Source organism: Canis lupus, chromosome 25, assembly GCF_003254725.2.
Source record: "Canis lupus dingo isolate Sandy chromosome 25, ASM325472v2, whole genome shotgun sequence".
NCBI classification, from domain to species: domain Eukaryota; kingdom Metazoa; phylum Chordata; class Mammalia; order Carnivora; family Canidae; genus Canis; species Canis lupus.
This window is the reverse complement of record NC_064267.1, coordinates 37,843,780-37,859,859: the sequence shown is the minus strand read 5'-3', so window position 1 is coordinate 37,859,859 and position 16,080 is coordinate 37,843,780. Positions and strand designations below refer to the sequence as shown.

General features: G+C 34.4%; 1 protein-coding gene across 5 annotated transcripts in view; it reads left to right on the top strand.

The window, feature by feature from the left end:
* The window catches only part of CUL3 (cullin 3), an 87,543-nt gene that overhangs the window by 55,640 nt on the left and 15,823 nt on the right, over positions 1-16,080 (top strand). For all 5 annotated transcript variants that reach the window (XM_025463231.3, XM_025463230.3, XM_025463229.3 and 2 more), the window contains 7 exons: positions 3,345-3,505; positions 4,519-4,633; positions 6,760-6,988; positions 9,881-10,026; positions 10,939-11,115; positions 12,503-12,673; positions 13,262-13,369. In XM_025463231.3, the coding sequence (XP_025319016.1) occupies positions 3,345-3,505; positions 4,519-4,633; positions 6,760-6,988; positions 9,881-10,026; positions 10,939-11,115; positions 12,503-12,673; positions 13,262-13,369 (1,107 nt within the window). The remainder of the gene's footprint in view (positions 1-3,344; positions 3,506-4,518; positions 4,634-6,759; positions 6,989-9,880; positions 10,027-10,938; positions 11,116-12,502; positions 12,674-13,261; positions 13,370-16,080) is intronic.

Here is a 16,080-nt window from a genome sequence, read left to right as displayed (position 1 = left end):
TCCCACATCAGTCTTCCTGCGAGGAGCCTGCTTCCCCCTCTGCCTGTGTCTCTCCCTCTCTCTCTCTGTCTCCCATGAATAAATAAATAAAATCTTTAAAAAACAAAACAAAAATCCACTGTAAGTGGTAAATTCACTTGAAAAAACAGTTTAGCAGTTTCCATATGATCTAGTACTTTCATTTCTAGAAATATGTTCCAAGAAAAATGAAAGCATATGTCTACCCGAACATTCATAGCATTACTCATAGTAGACAAAAACTGGAAAAAGCCCCAAATATCCATCAGCTAATGAACTAAATGTGACATATCCATATAGTGGAGTACTATTCAGCCCTGCAAAGGAATGAAATAATGATAAATGTTAACACCATTAATGAATCTTAGCAACTTTATGCTTGGTAAAAAATCAGATATGAAAGATTACATTTGATTTAATTATATTAAATGACAGAAAAGGGAACTTGTAGAGAGAGAGAGAGCAGGAGTGCTGGAAGTGGGATTGACTACAAACAAGCTCATGGGGTTTTTTGTGGTGACGGAAATAGTCTAGAACTGGATTGTGGCCATGGTTAGACAACCATAGAAATAAATGTACTGTTAGTTACTGGATTGTACTCTTAAAATGAGTGTATTTTATGGCATATAAATTATACTGCAGGAAAGCCAAAAAAGGAGAATATTAAAAAAATTTTCACTCTAAAATTCATAATTTACTTTGAAGATTACATTATATGTGTCTTTTGTTCTGTAATTCTTAGAGGTAGTGCACTTTCACCAAAATCAATAAAGTCTGATTCATTCTTTTGGCATTTCTTTTAATTAAGAACATTTGGTTTCTTAAGTTAAACTTGCTAGTGCCATATATACATCATGTATGATAGGTATCTGACCCCCATACACCCTGCAAGTCCCATAGGCATGTAGAGTTGGAACTTGTAGTGCTTGCCAGAATTACCGGTATTTTCTAGTCTAGCTATAAAACAGCCTGATGCAAAATCTCTTGCTGCTTTCACTACTTTCAGTATCTCTTTTCTATTTTGCTTGTACCAGTTGAGCTTTATGTTTACTTTATGCTTTATGTTTACTGAGTGTATTTATTTTCAATCCTGTTTATGCCACTTGTCCTTGTTATTAATACATCATTTAATACCATGTAAATCAATAAAATGGTGTTAAAAACAATAGAATTTGTTCTTTGGTAAACTAGATTGTTTTAGACTTGACAAAGGCAACACAAACACTGGTTCAAATTAGGTGTGGATAATTTAAAAGAAAGGAACAGAATTGTAAAAATCTAGAAGGACTTTTTTACATTCAGATTGCTTCACAAATGTCTCTAGTTCATGCTCCATCCTAATGAAACAGAGTATGTGAGAGTGGATGGAAGAAAGAACACTGAACTCCAATCACAAGATTCATGTTCAAAGACAAAAGTCTTCATATCTCATTGAACATGTATTATATTTTAATATACAGACAAGTTGGTCTGGGTGTTAAGTGGTATGAGGAGGTAGCCACTGCCATCCAGGAAGGAGGCCATCACCCTGGCTCAACCTTTCCAAAATCCCCATGTGGTAAGGTTGCTGGGGGGAACAAGATCGACAGGCCCCACACTGTCCCATGCAAGGTGACCGGTCACTGTGGCTTTCTGCTGGTGTGCCTCATCCCTGCCCCCTTGCCCCCGCCCAAGACACTGGCACTGTCTCAATCTCTGTGCCAAGAAGTTACTGAAAATGGCTGGTATTGATGATTGCTACATCTCCGCTAGGGCCTGCACTGCCACCCTGGGCAGCTTCTCCAAGGCCACTTTTGATGCCATTTCCAAGACCTACAGCTATCTTGCCCTCGACCTTTGGAAAGACTGTGTTCATCAAGTCTCCCTATCAGGAACTCACCGGTATCTTGTAAAGACCCAACACCAGAGTCTCCGTGCAGGGTACCCAGGCTCCAGCTGTGGCCACCACATAGTTTTGTACAAGGGGAAAAAAGTGAAAGCCTATTTAAAAAAGAAGAAAAAATAATTTTAAAAAATTTACGGGAGAGTCATCGGTGAAAAATTTGAACTTACCTAAGGGTTATGCACGATTTTAAAAATGTGAGCTTGTGCCAAGATTATATAGAATGTAGAAATGTGAGCAGCGAAGATACTAATCAAAGAGCGGCTTTCTTTGTAGCCATTAAGGTTATGCCCTGGATGAACTGAATGGAGGAAGGTTGCAGGAGTGACGTCACATGAAGAGAATGCTACTCGTGGAGAATTTAGTCAGCAATTGTTCAGAGAGTTGGTCGGTGCCATTTTAGTTGCATCACTGATGTGGTTGAGCTTCTGTCTATGTTCACCTGGTAGTTTTGCTTGGTTTTGCTTGTAATGACAGTGTTCCTTTTAAAAGTTCCAGGATCACAGTGTGCAGTGGTTCTTAACTGGTTTGGGATTATAAATGCCTTTAAGAATCTGGTGAAAGCTATGGGCTCTGTTTCCAAAGTACTTACATACTAGCAAACACATAATAATTCTATAATTTTTGGAAGTTCACAGATCCACTGAGGCCCACAGAGATCCTGGTTAAGAACAGAAAGGAATTCTGTTGTTAATTCTTTTGTGAATTAAAAACTTGGTAGTTTTATTCCAGTGTATTTTGCTATAAATGTGGATTTTCAAGTAATACACAAAATAGGGCTTGTATAGCCAATAATTCTGGATTATATGTGCTCTGTAAAGTGAGACACACCTGTAATCAAGTTGGCAGGAACTTGAAAATAAGATGACAAGTAATCTGTTTGAAATGACAAGAGGTTTTTATTAATGCTGCTATATTCTAGGCATTAAAGCCTTTTAATATTTACCAGTAAGCAATCGGCTTAAGTTACATGGATCTGTATTTCATTTGGCTCTTAATTTTACTTCAAAGACTATGATCTTCAAGTATAATATTTGAGAAAGTAAGAACCATGGTCAGACATGATATGGCTCTAGAGAGAAAGGAGGATGTGTCTACCTTGCTATCTACCTTTCTCCTCTGCTCTTTACTCACCTGCCTTTCCCTGGGAATGGTGCTTGCGTCCCCACCCCCTTTTTTCTTCAGGTTAAATGGGTGACCACATATATTCAATTGTTTGTAAATTGTACATTTGTAAATTGTAAAGACTAACTTTAATATAACTTGGGAGGTGCTAGAAAATTCCATGGTGCTTAAGATAGTTTGAAGTGGATAAAAAAAAGATAGTTTGAAGTGTTTCTCATCTGAAAAATTGCTTTTGGATTTTATTTCCTGTATTATTGTAGCTCAAGTGATTATATTTGCAGGAGTTGTGCTCACGTTTTATGGTATTGTTTCACTGCAGGACCGTGTATATGTACAACAAAATAATGTGGAGAATGTCTACAATTTGGGATTAATTATTTTTCGAGATCAAGTTGTACGTTATGGGTGTATTAGGGATCATCTACGACAAACGCTATTGGACATGATCGCAAGAGAGCGAAAAGGAGAAGTTGTAGATCGGTATAATCATCTTTTTTATATTTCAGTGTTTGGTTTTTTAATGGTTTTTTAATATCCTGAGAACCAATTTAGTGTCATAATCTTATTAAAATAAATAAAAGTTTTATTGCCCAGCACATTATGAAAATCCTCAAAACAATTAAGAAAGTTACCTGGATTTTAACTTAAAAGCACACATGTGTTGTTAGAAGAGACCCTTCTGAGCTTCTATTTAATGTACTTTTTAAAAACAAATCAGCCATTAGTCTTCCCTTTTGGTTTTTCATGTATTTTTTATGCTGGCATTTTGATCCTTTTTTGCTGTGTGATAACATTTTTTGGTTCTCTTTGTCTCTTTAAAAGGCTCTGGCCTAGCCTTCATTCTTAGCATATTTGAAGAAAACTGTTGAACATAGTCTCCAATGACTAAGAACTACTACCCGTTCTGTTAAGTCACGTTGCCTCCCCTTACATGACTGCAGTACCATTTTTGTGACACGCAGCTAAAGAGGCTTAAAGCACGAAAGACTGCTTTCTCTGTGTGTCTGTACACAGAGCAGCTAATAGAAGACTACTTGTAAAGTTTTTGTTTCAGCTTTGGTGCTTGGTCTGGGTTGCCCCAAAGCCATTCAGTACCAAAAAAAAAAAAAAAAGATAAAAATCATATCTAGGAGTAGCTGTGTGTTGTACTCATTTCAAGCAATATAGCCTCCCTCTCTCCTTACTGCTTTCTGATATTTTTATATTCTATGTTTTTATGTACACAGAGATATTTAGACAAGCTAATTTTCTTTCGGATTTTAAAGTTATAACAGTATGAGAACAACTTGACAAATAGCATTATAGTCAAGATATGTCATCCATTTAAAATTACTCTAAATACTTATTTTATAAGTGAGTTGCTTATGGGAGATGGATCACTCTGATTTTAAAAAAAATGTTCTAAAAGTCTTTCTAAAGCTACTTCTGCTGCATTTTTTAAAGTGAGACTTTAACGTAATTTGATTATCAAGTGGTTTAACTTCTTTTGACAGAGGCGCAATAAGAAATGCTTGCCAGATGTTAATGATTTTAGGTCTCGAAGGACGATCTGTCTATGAAGAAGATTTTGAGGCTCCTTTTTTGGAAATGTCTGCAGAATTTTTTCAGGTAATCAGTGAAAGATATAAATAAATCCTCTCAAGATATTCTGAAAGTTACTAAATGTAGTTACTGATTGAACACTTGGCCTTTTTCTGTTGAGGCCCTTTGGGAAGGAGGGCACAAAAAATACCCGTTAGATACCTACTCCCTCTTCTCACATTCCAGGGAAGGAACCCATTTAAAAAAAAAATAGAGTTTGGACTTTTTACACACATGATTTTTTAAACTATGTGTTATAAAACCTACAAACCTAGAAATAACTTTAATATTTTGTTATATTCACATGTTACAAATTATTTACCATAAATTCACAGGCAGTGCATCACTAATGAAGTCTCACTATTCAGGCTTATGGTAATATAAATTACTAGTAAAGTAAGTATAGAAATAAACATGATCTTATAGCATGTGTATATACTTTAAAGACTATTGGTGAGGAAATTAGAGGTCAATAAGTATAATTGGTAGAATTTTGCAACAGTATAACAAACCCAGAACCAACTAAATTGCTAAAAGTAAAGTTAAACTAGTCCTAATTTGTAATGAAGTTACAAAATATAAGACAGTATTTATAAGATAATGAGGCATATTCCTGAAAACATCAATTATAGTAGGAGCTCTGTAGTGTAATCAAAATAGATTGAATTGAATCCTAAAAGTTTTTACTCCAATAATAGGGTTTTTAAAAAAATAAATGAATACAAAGTTCTAGTAATTTGTAACAGTTCAGTAAGTCATTAATAAGACTGATTGGATGTATATAGGGATGGATCTCTATGCATTTCGAATCATTTACACAAAGAAACAAAGAATGAACTTGCAATTTTTTATTTATTTATTTTTTAAAATTTTTTTATTTATTTATTTTTTAGTTTGTAACCAATCAGGAAGACCTTTGTGGCTTGCACTGGTGAACCTAGATCATGTTTTATGAGCTATTAATTTTATAATGTAGGAGGCAGACTCCATTTTCCAGTAATACAGCAACTAATACTAGATATTTTTGCAACATTTTTGACCTTCACATTCATTTAATTTTCCTTCATTTCATTGTAGATAAACCAGTGGAAGATTAATTGTCAGGATTCCAAAGTGTAGGGTGCCTAGGTGGCTCGTCAGTTAAGCAGCTGCCTTCAGCTCAGGTCATGATCTCAGGGTCCTGGGATCAAGCTCTGTACCTGGCTCCCTGCTTGGTGGGGAGTCTGCTTCTCCCTCTCCCTCTGTCCCCCCTCCATACACACCCTGTTCTCTATCAAATAAAAAAATCTTAAAAAAAAATAAATTCTAAAAAAAATTCCAAAATGTGCTACAGTGACATGTGCATGCATGTGTATATATACATAATACATGCTGTTTTTAACAGGAGTGAGAGATGGTCTCACCAAGAGTTTTGTTTGGTGTGTTAATGTCTGTTCTTAGAAACTTGATTATTTTCAGGGACTAAAACTACTTTTTGTTAAAGTAGGAAATGTTATTAAATTTTGTACATAGTTTATATCAACATGTCTTCCTTTTTGTAACTCTTAGATATATATTCATTAATCCTATCAAATAGGTTAAAGTCATTTGGATTAACATAGTTTAGTGGAATTTCTGTAAGGCTGGTGTTAGACAAGATTAAGAGTTATTTAAAGTTCTATTTCTAAAACTTTGTGTGTGTGTGTGTGTCTGTATACACATGCATACATACTCTTTTGAGACTGGGAGTGGGGTGGCAGTTGGACTTCAGTAACTGGCAGTACGTCAGCAAAACTATGATAAGCATGATGAGTCTTTCTAGACATCATCACACATTAAATCAAAAAAGAATTTCCGACTCTGAGTGGGTCAGATGCTTCATTTTATACTTTTGACCCTTACTGGCAAGTGCTTATTTTTTCTACTATTTGAAGTACATTGGAAAAGTTTGAAAAACACTGCTTAAGAATAATGTATTGATAACTTCTTATGTAATCAGTGCTTTAAAGGATATAATTAAGACTATGTAGATATGTGTGATAAACTATATAAAATGTTAATAGTACTTATGATATTTAGTTTGGCTTATGATGAACATTATAGATACTCAGTTAAAAGCAGAAACACATTTTGCTTCTATGTTTAAAAAAAAAATCATGCTTTTTTATTTGCAGATGGAAAGCCAGAAATTTTTAGCAGAAAACAGTGCTTCAGTATATATAAAGAAAGTAGAAGCTAGAATTAATGAAGAAATAGAACGGGTGATGCACTGCCTTGACAAATCAACCGAAGAGCCAATAGTAAAAGTGGTCGAGAGGGAACTCATTTCCAAGCACATGAAAACCATAGTAGAAATGGAGAATTCGGGCCTAGTACATATGTTGAAAAATGGAAAGACAGAAGGTAAGTGTCAGCAATTGAAATATAATTAAATCTTTATAATTCTAGCAGGTTCTTAGTTAATTTTTTTATTTTCCTATAATTAAAATAGATTATAAATGAGTCTTAGTTATATGTGTCATTAATTTATTAACTTTGATAGAATTTAAGAGTAAAGTTTTACATTTTTATTAATGAGGATTTTTGGTATTTCTTGTTAATTGAGTGGCTCTATTTACCTGTCTTTCATTTTAGTCTCCTCACTTTTTGTGTTTTTCTTAGTCCAGAAGACTAATATTTCTGTCCTTTTTGTGTACAAGAGAGTTAGACTCTCCATTTCCACATACTATGTGATTTTTTTGTGATTCTTTTAAAATCTGACATTCCAATCATAAAATTTCTATAGGCTTTTTTTGGGAATTAGTTGTGATAAGGGTGTTAAAAATGCAAAAATAGTATCTTTCATATAACATTTTAGATAAATTAGTAGATTGATTCTGGGAACTGTGAAGTTATAGGTTTCAGAAAAGGAGAATTGCTTTATAAAAGTACACAGTTTTGAGATAATGGTAGCATTTATTCTTGTTAGCTGTTTACCCTTTTCTCTCCTGAAAACAATACTTTGTGATTTTCCTATGAGAAGTTATAAATAAAAGAGTAAACAGTTAGGTTGTCCTTATTTTTAATTTCTGAAGTTTTACTTTAAAACTATGACTTTAGAAATCACTGATATGCTATTAAAAAAAACAAATAAACATGGTACTCTAGCTGTTTTCCTGGTTCTTAGATGATGTCTTAGCAGTGTTTTAGCTTCTTGCTTCTTATAAAAGAAACATATTGCCTGTTAAGAGTTTGATGGGGAATGAAAAACAATTTTTAAGTGAATAACAAAGGAGAGGAGGGATATGTAAGAGGAGATAAAAAGTAAGATGGTTGGGGATCCCTGGGTGGCGCAGCGGTTTGGCGCCTGCCTTTGGCCCAGGGCGCGATTCTGGAGACCCAGGATCGAATCCCACGTCGGGCTCCCGGTGCATGGAGCCTGCTTCTCCGTCTGCCTGTGTCTCAGCCTCTCTCTCTCTCTCTCTCTCTCTCTCTGTGACTATCATAAATAAATTTAAAAAAATTAAAAAAAAAAAAAGGTAAGATGGTTGGAAAAGAGGTTTTCTGTGCTTCCTCTTGTGTAATCCTTGCTATGTGTTTTGAAATAGCTTATATTTCTATATATTTCTTCCTTTAAAGTTGTATGTAAATTTGTTTTTATTAAACCAGAGAAAGTTACTTTTTAAAAAAGACTCTTCTTGGAGCATCTGAGTGGCTCAGTCAAACATCTGACTTGGTATTGGCTCAGGTAGTGTGATCTTAGGATCCTGGGATCAGCCTAGCTTCGGCTCAGGGTGGAGTCTGCTTGAAGTTCTCTCCCTCTGCCCCCCTCACTTCATTCACTCACTCTCTCAAAATAAATAAATGTTTAAAAAAAATTTTTTTTTGTTATAATTTATGCCAAATGTGAGAAACTGTAAGATTTGCTGTAACATTGATTACTTTGGACACATATTATTGGTGAAAACTTACTTTTTAATACAATTTGATTTTGAAAGTCACTAAAACTAATTTTAGAAGCTCTTTTGTAAAACTTCTAAGTATTTTTAAACCACAACTTTAGTTTTAGGATCTAAATAGTTGTTAAAATGAAGACTGAGGTGGGTAAATTATAGCCTATCTGTGAAATCTGGACCACCAGCAGTTTGGTTAGGGGAAAAAAAATCAAAAGAAGAATATTTCATTGCATATGAAAATTATATAAATTTTTAGTGTCCATAAATAGAGTTTTATGGGAACACAGTCATGCCCATTCATTTATGTGTTATCTGTGGCTTCTTTCTTATTACAATGGCAAAACTGAAGTAGTTGCAACAGAGACCATATGGCCCATAAGCCCATAAAATACTTACTATGCATTTTAGAGAAAAAAATTTCCCAGCCTCCCATCTAGAAACTGCTGTTCTAATTCCATTGTCAAAAGTTCTTGATTATAAAGCTTTTTTTATATCATTGCACAGTTCTGACACTTAGAGTCTCCCAGTAAGTTCTTATTTCAAAGAAATACTAGACATATGGGAAAGCAGTGTTCTGTTACCACATTTTAATCTTGTGAAAAATGATATAAAAAATGGACAGAATCCAGGATTTTCATTCTAAGTAAGAACAGTATAGTGTGGTAAAACAATTTTTAAAATATACGTATTGGCCTAGGACATCACCTGGGAAGTATTAGGGATTCCTCCAAGGAAAATACTAAGGACTGGGAATACATGCTATGAATTTCATATGAACTTTGTCACAGCATGTCATGGATTTTAATTTCATATAAAACTTTATTTAAGATAAAATAAATCCTAGTATATTTTATTTTTACTTACTGTCATGTTGTTGTTTGAACTTTGTGATAGACATACCTAAAAATACCTGTAAGACTTTTAATTGATTTTTATATTTTCCTTATTATGTTGACTACTAATTACACAATAATTCAAGTTATCCTTTTGATAGACATTTTGTAGTATTACTGGGTTTTAGATTAGAATCGTGTAGGAACTCAAAGCTGCAGTTTCCTTTTCTTTTGTGGCTTTTTTATGCTGTATGGGTATCTTCCGTGTAAACTAAAATCTACTGAGAGATTTTATTGGTGGTCTTATCTGAAAGTTGTATTTCATAAGTTGCAATAATAACCATTAAGTAGCCTAATTTTTTTCCTTTTGTTTGTTTTGTTGAGTGTTTTTTTAGTCATTTGTCACATGATCAACAAGTGCCAGTGATGGAAAAATAAGCTTTGAGTTCACAAATTAGAATAAACAGATTCACATTTTTTCTCTTAATTTTTAATGTAGTCGATTTGTATGTTCTTTCTGATTGCAGACCTTGCTTGCATGTACAAGTTATTTAGTCGTGTGCCAAATGGCTTGAAAACAATGTGTGAGTGTATGAGTTCCTATTTGAGGGAGCAAGGGAAAGCCCTTGTTTCTGAGGAAGGAGAAGGAAAGAATCCTGTTGACTATATCCAGGTAAGTGAATACAGAAAATTCTCTTTAAGTTTGTGATAAAGTAATTTTGACACATGCTGGTAAAAAGAACACTTTTACTAAGCTGTATGTATTTTGTATTTTTTACTTTAATTTTCCCAAAGGAAAGCTAATACGTGTGATTATCCTAGGTATTTTAGAATTTTCCGAAGTATGTGTATTTATATTGGAACCACACTCAGCTGCTTCTTTTCATTTATTAACCTGATGAAGACCTTGTTTAAATGGTTTTCAAGAATGAAAGTAACTACTTTTTTTATGCTTTAGTGTTCATATACTTAGAGGTATTAGAAAAAATAACTTTTCAGCTAAATATTTTTGTTCTAAAATGCTGCTCTTTCAGGCAATTTTATGAATAAATTAGGCCCCAAATTTTTCATGTTTCAGTATAAATACTTTTTGGGTACATTTTTAAAAGCTGGTTTTCTGGGCATCCCCGGTGGCACAGCAGTTTAGTGCTGCCCGCAACCCAGGGTGTGATCCTGGAGATAGGGGATTGAGTCCCGTGTCAGGCTCCCTGCATGGAGCCTGCTTCTCCCTCTGCCTGTGTCTGCCTCTCTCTCTCTGTGTCTCTCATGAATAAATAAAATCTTTAAAAAATAATAATAATAAAAGCTGCTTTTCTTGGGCTTTACCTTCAGTCAAGATAGAGAAGGGTGTGGAGAAATAGTGCAAATGTTCTTTAGTTCGTCTTCAATCCCTCATTGCTGACATGTTTTAATACAGACTTATATAATGACTTGAAAAAAATAATAGAGAACCTGTAAGTTTAACACCAAATGCAGCCATTTATTACCAGCAAAGTTAAGATAAACATAACTGATTGTAAGTGTATTGTTTATAGAAAAAAAATTATTATAATGTACCCTAAATTTCTTTATTTCTATTTGGAAGGGCTTATTGGATCTGAAGAGTAGGTTCGATCGCTTCCTCCAGGAATCATTTAATAATGACCGGCTCTTTAAACAAACTATTGCGGGTGACTTTGAGTATTTTCTCAACCTCAACTCCAGGTCCCCTGAATACCTCTCATTATTTATTGACGATAAGCTGAAAAAAGGAGTCAAAGGGGTAAGTATTAACGCATTGGAGAAACACAATCATTACACTTTATTTGTAGATTTAAAATTTTATATAAAATTAGAAATATAAAAATAAGGAATTTTGTTGATATAAAATTAAGCCTATTTCTTTGCTGTGCTTAAATGTGTGCTGTGATCTCTGAAAAGGATTGTTTAATATCTGAAATGGTCAAAAGTACTTTGACATTTCATTTAATATATAATTTATATCAGAACCAAACAACTACACAGCCACAATGTTCGACAGTCTTTATGGACTTTGAGGTTTTGATATGCTATGTAGATAATAGGGATCTAGAAGACAACTGTCTGTGGTCTGGAATTTTGCTTGCTGTCATCTGGTTATGGGAGGTCGGTATCAAACAATACTTGGATGCCAAGAACTTGAAGGAGTAGATTAGAATTGCTATGAGAAAGTAGTTTGAAAGCCTTTGATATGTATCTGGGATGTTGGAGCTTACTACAGTGTAGAAAATCAAATATTGTGATCATACATACGGTGGTCTTTTTAACTTATCTTGGAATTTGAGAGAAAAGGGAAAAACAGCAAAGGCCACAGGTTTTCCAGGCAGCTATAACAATGAAGAAACAAACGAGAAAGATCACGATAAAAAGACAACATCCATTTAGTCTTCTTATTTTTAAATATATGCTTAGTAAAATCTGCTACAGTATCATCTTGCCCTTATTTAAAAGATGAGGACAGGGGGCCCTTTTAGTCTTGGAATTAAAACCAATTATTACTCTTCTATTTGCATAACATAGATTTTGAATGAGCTTGCGTGAAAATACCTATCTTTTGCTTATATAAGTGTCTGCCTAAATACTATGGAATAGCATTGGAAGATTCTTTTTTGTGATTAAAATTTCATTTCATTTGTTCTCAGTCATCCTTTAATCTAGCCATTATCCCCTCATTTGCTCCATTCACTTGGTAGCCCTCTAGGGAAGGGAGGAACTCCACTACAGCCCCTGATCCCTGCTGTGCTAGATGAGAATATAAGAATGAGAGTGTGCTACTCTGTGAAGTAGAAGACATGTTCTCAGACTAGATCCCGCCTGCTGATACCTCTCAACCAAACTTTTTATGTTTATTGTCCAAGTCTTATTTTCTATTTTTTTGAGGGGGTAGGGGGCAGAGGAAGAGGGAGGAGGAGAATCCCAAGCAGGCTCCGAGACCAGCATGGAGCCCCACACAGAGCTTGATCTCACAACCATGAGACCATGACCTGAGAAATCAAAGAGTCAGATGCTCCATTCACTGAGCCACCCAGGAGCCCCAGTCTTATTCTTAAATAGTAGATGAACTGTGGTGTTATTTCTTTGTAGAACTAAAGTTTTATAATTCTTAAATTGTCTTCTACTTCATTTTGCAGCTAACAGAACAAGAAGTAGAAACAATATTGGATAAGGCAATGGTCCTTTTTAGGTTTATGCAAGAAAAAGATGTATTTGAACGTTATTATAAACAACACTTGGCAAGGAGACTTCTCACAAATAAAAGTGTTTCTGATGACTCTGAAAAAAATATGATATCTAAGTTAAAGGTAAGATGTATATGAGCTGGAGTGACGTACCTAACCAGTGTTTATCAAATGATTGAACACCAAAATGTGATTAGGAAATATGTAGTTGATTTTAAATACATATTTTTATAAGTTAATAAAGCTAGATTTTTTGAGCAGGTTGCACTTAGATTTGTTTAGGTCCTGGAACATTCAGAGTTTGCTGGAATTTCTCATGGTGTGGCAGGATACATTCATGGAGATCTGGGGGAGGATTAGTGCAAGAGAAATGGTGAAGGGAGTATCACCATTTAGTTTTATTTCACAAAATGTGGTCTATAGACTACTATACTCCTATCACCTGAGTTGCCTATTAAAAACCTAGAGCATTGGTCTATACCTTTAGTGAGGTGTATTAGAATTTCCAAAAGAGTCTGAGAACCTGCATTTTAAAATAAAATCCTTGGAGTATTCTTAAACACACTGAAGTTTGGTAGCCACAGGCATAGGACAACTAACTATTGGAAAGATTTAGGATGTCAGTTACATGGAAGCGTATTTCTTTGTACATTTGCTCATAGAAAAATACATACACAATTGGTTGTGTATGTATGCATTTTTCTTCCACAGACTGAATGTGGCTGTCAGTTTACATCAAAACTGGAAGGAATGTTTAGGGATATGAGCATCTCAAACACAACTATGGATGAATTCAGGCAGCATCTACAGGCAACTGGGGTAAGATTCTCCCATTAATTTGTACTTAATATGTATGTATCTATGTGAAGTCTTTTGTAATGGGCATTTTTATCCATGTTAAACTAAACTGCTGGTGTCATTCCTTTAAATGTTATTAGGGGCAACATTTTTATTATCTGTATGTACTTGAAAAATTATTCTCCCTCATGTAAGCCCTTTTTTTAAACTATTAATGTTAAAATATTTTTTTCTTATTCTCCTAAAACTTAGTTTATCCTCTCCACTTGAGGGAATATGCTGAAAATTTAATAGAATGATTCCACTGTTAAAATCATTATAGATTGTGGAAGGAAGACAGGGCTTAGGCAAGCTTGCTGAGTCTTAGTACTCTTGCTCTCACTTTACACCCCAGGATTGTGCTATCTTAGAATCATTTCCTGACCTTCCTCTGTATAACCTCAGTATTCTCATCAGTAAGCAGAGGAGCATAAAGGGATCTGACATTTTCAGAGCCTGTGGGAGCTGACATTAGTGTGTTATAAATAGGATTTTGTATTGTGATTCCCAGAAGACAGTAAAGCTATAGCTTGCACAGCTTTGGAGTTCGATGAGGTTTTTGGGAGGGTTTAATGAAGTTTAGAAAGTTTTGCTTCTCAAGTGACCGTATACAACTTCATAATTAAGACATGTAACAGCCACTTAAAAAAATTGGAAGTTAAATCCTCTGTCCTCTGATTTTTTTTCCTCCTCCTCCCTTTTTTTTTTTAATTTTTTTTTATTTTTTTATTTTTTATTTTTTATTTTTTATTTTTTTTTGAGAGAGAAAGCATAGGGGTGGGAATGGCTGAGGGACAGAAAGAATCTTAAGCAGGCTCTGTGCCCAGCATGGAGTTGGATCCAGCATGGAGTTGGGCTGGATCTCAGCAACCATGAGATCATCATGACCTGAGCCTAAACCAAGAGTCAGACACTTTAACCAACTGAGCCATCATTCCTCTGATATTTAGATATAAGACTATCACTTAAACTGTTCCCAGTCTCATTTCACAAACAAATTATATGAAAACACCTAATTCTATAGAAATGGACATTTATCTATATTAAGGCATTCTGACTCAGAAGGACTTCCAAGTCTCTCCCCATCTCCTAAAGCTTATTGTGGAGAAGGCCTGAGAGCAGGAAAGATACAGCAACAAGTCTGTGACAAATAGAAATCTGGTTGGGCAAGAATTGAATAATGTGAATATCCAGGATACTTTTTTTTTTTTTAGATTGTTTAGAAATTTATACTTGATTCTATTTAATACATTAATATATATTAATGTGATACAATTATTTTTCCTGTTTATTTTTTTTCTTCCACTAATCTTACACATATTGAATGCAATAGGTATATAACCTGGTGTGGATAAATATTCTGTTGAAAGAAACCATCTGTAAGAGAAATGTTCCTGGATGGGTTCAACACTGTGTCTAATTACCTTGCCTATGATCGGTGAAGGTCTTGTGATAAGAAAATTATGATCTTTATTCTTGACCACTTTGTTGCCATTGTTTCATTTTTAAAAAGGGGCTAGGGCTAGTTCAACAGAATTTTATCAAATCCTGTTTGCCTTTATTATTTTCTGTTACAAAGTTTGTGAGTCTTTCATTTATCTTAATATATCAAGTATATCTTGCACTCTGGTAGAATATTTGTTTAATAATTAATTACAGTAAGTAGAGTACTTAAAATCACGATGCTCAGAGTTACATATCTGCTAATCTGTTGTGGTTTCCACTTATTCTAAGGCCATTATTTGCCTACAGTTACTGGTTTTTTTTATAATTGTTTATGCTAAGGATCTTAAGCTTTAAGTCTTCTAATTTGAAGTCTTAATATACATTAGAAAGAATTGATGAAAAGTGGCAAAATCAGAAGAAATACTGAGCTTTCTGAAATCTTTGAGCCCTTTTAAAGTATCTCCCAATTGTCAACAGACCTTTCTCTGTAACTTTATTAAGTTCTCTTGGCCTGTTGAAATGCAGAGTGGCTCTTGCATTTGCTTTCAGAAGTTATATATAACAGGTGCATTCTTAAAATTCAAATAATACTTGTGGTATATTTTATTTAGATAAATTTTAATTATTATGCTGAAGGAAATTTTAGGTATTTGTCCATTTTTTCCTGTGTTTTTATTTTAAGAACTGTGACGGGCAGGAAAACTAAGCTTGCTATTATAGTTCTCTTTATTTATATCAGCAAGTCATATCATATCCCGACTGAATTTTCTGGTACCCCAGACTCTATACTTCACCCTGTCATGTGCTATCTTTGAATATAAGCTGAATGTCTTCAAAATGTTACTAAGAAAGCTAGAAAGAAGAGATAGAAACCACTAAAGCAATAGTTGTCTGAGATTCTTCTTTTTTTTCCCCTCCATTTAACAAATAATTCATTAAGTGCCTTCTGTGCCAACCATTGTTTGGGCACTGGATATACAAGAGAGAATGGAACAAATAAAATTCCCTTCCATGATGGAAGGGCAACAGATGAGAAGTAAGATAAGCAAGCCCATAGCATCATAGCTGGTGATAGATGATAGGAAATTTGTATCAGCAGAGTGAACAGGGAAGGCTTCCTTTAAGAAATGACATTTTGAGTAAAGATTTAAAGATTAGGGCGCAAGATATGTGGGTACATGGGAGAAAGAAGAAAGGACTTCATTGTCTTGGGTGGATTAAACAAAGTCCTGAAGCCATTAACTACC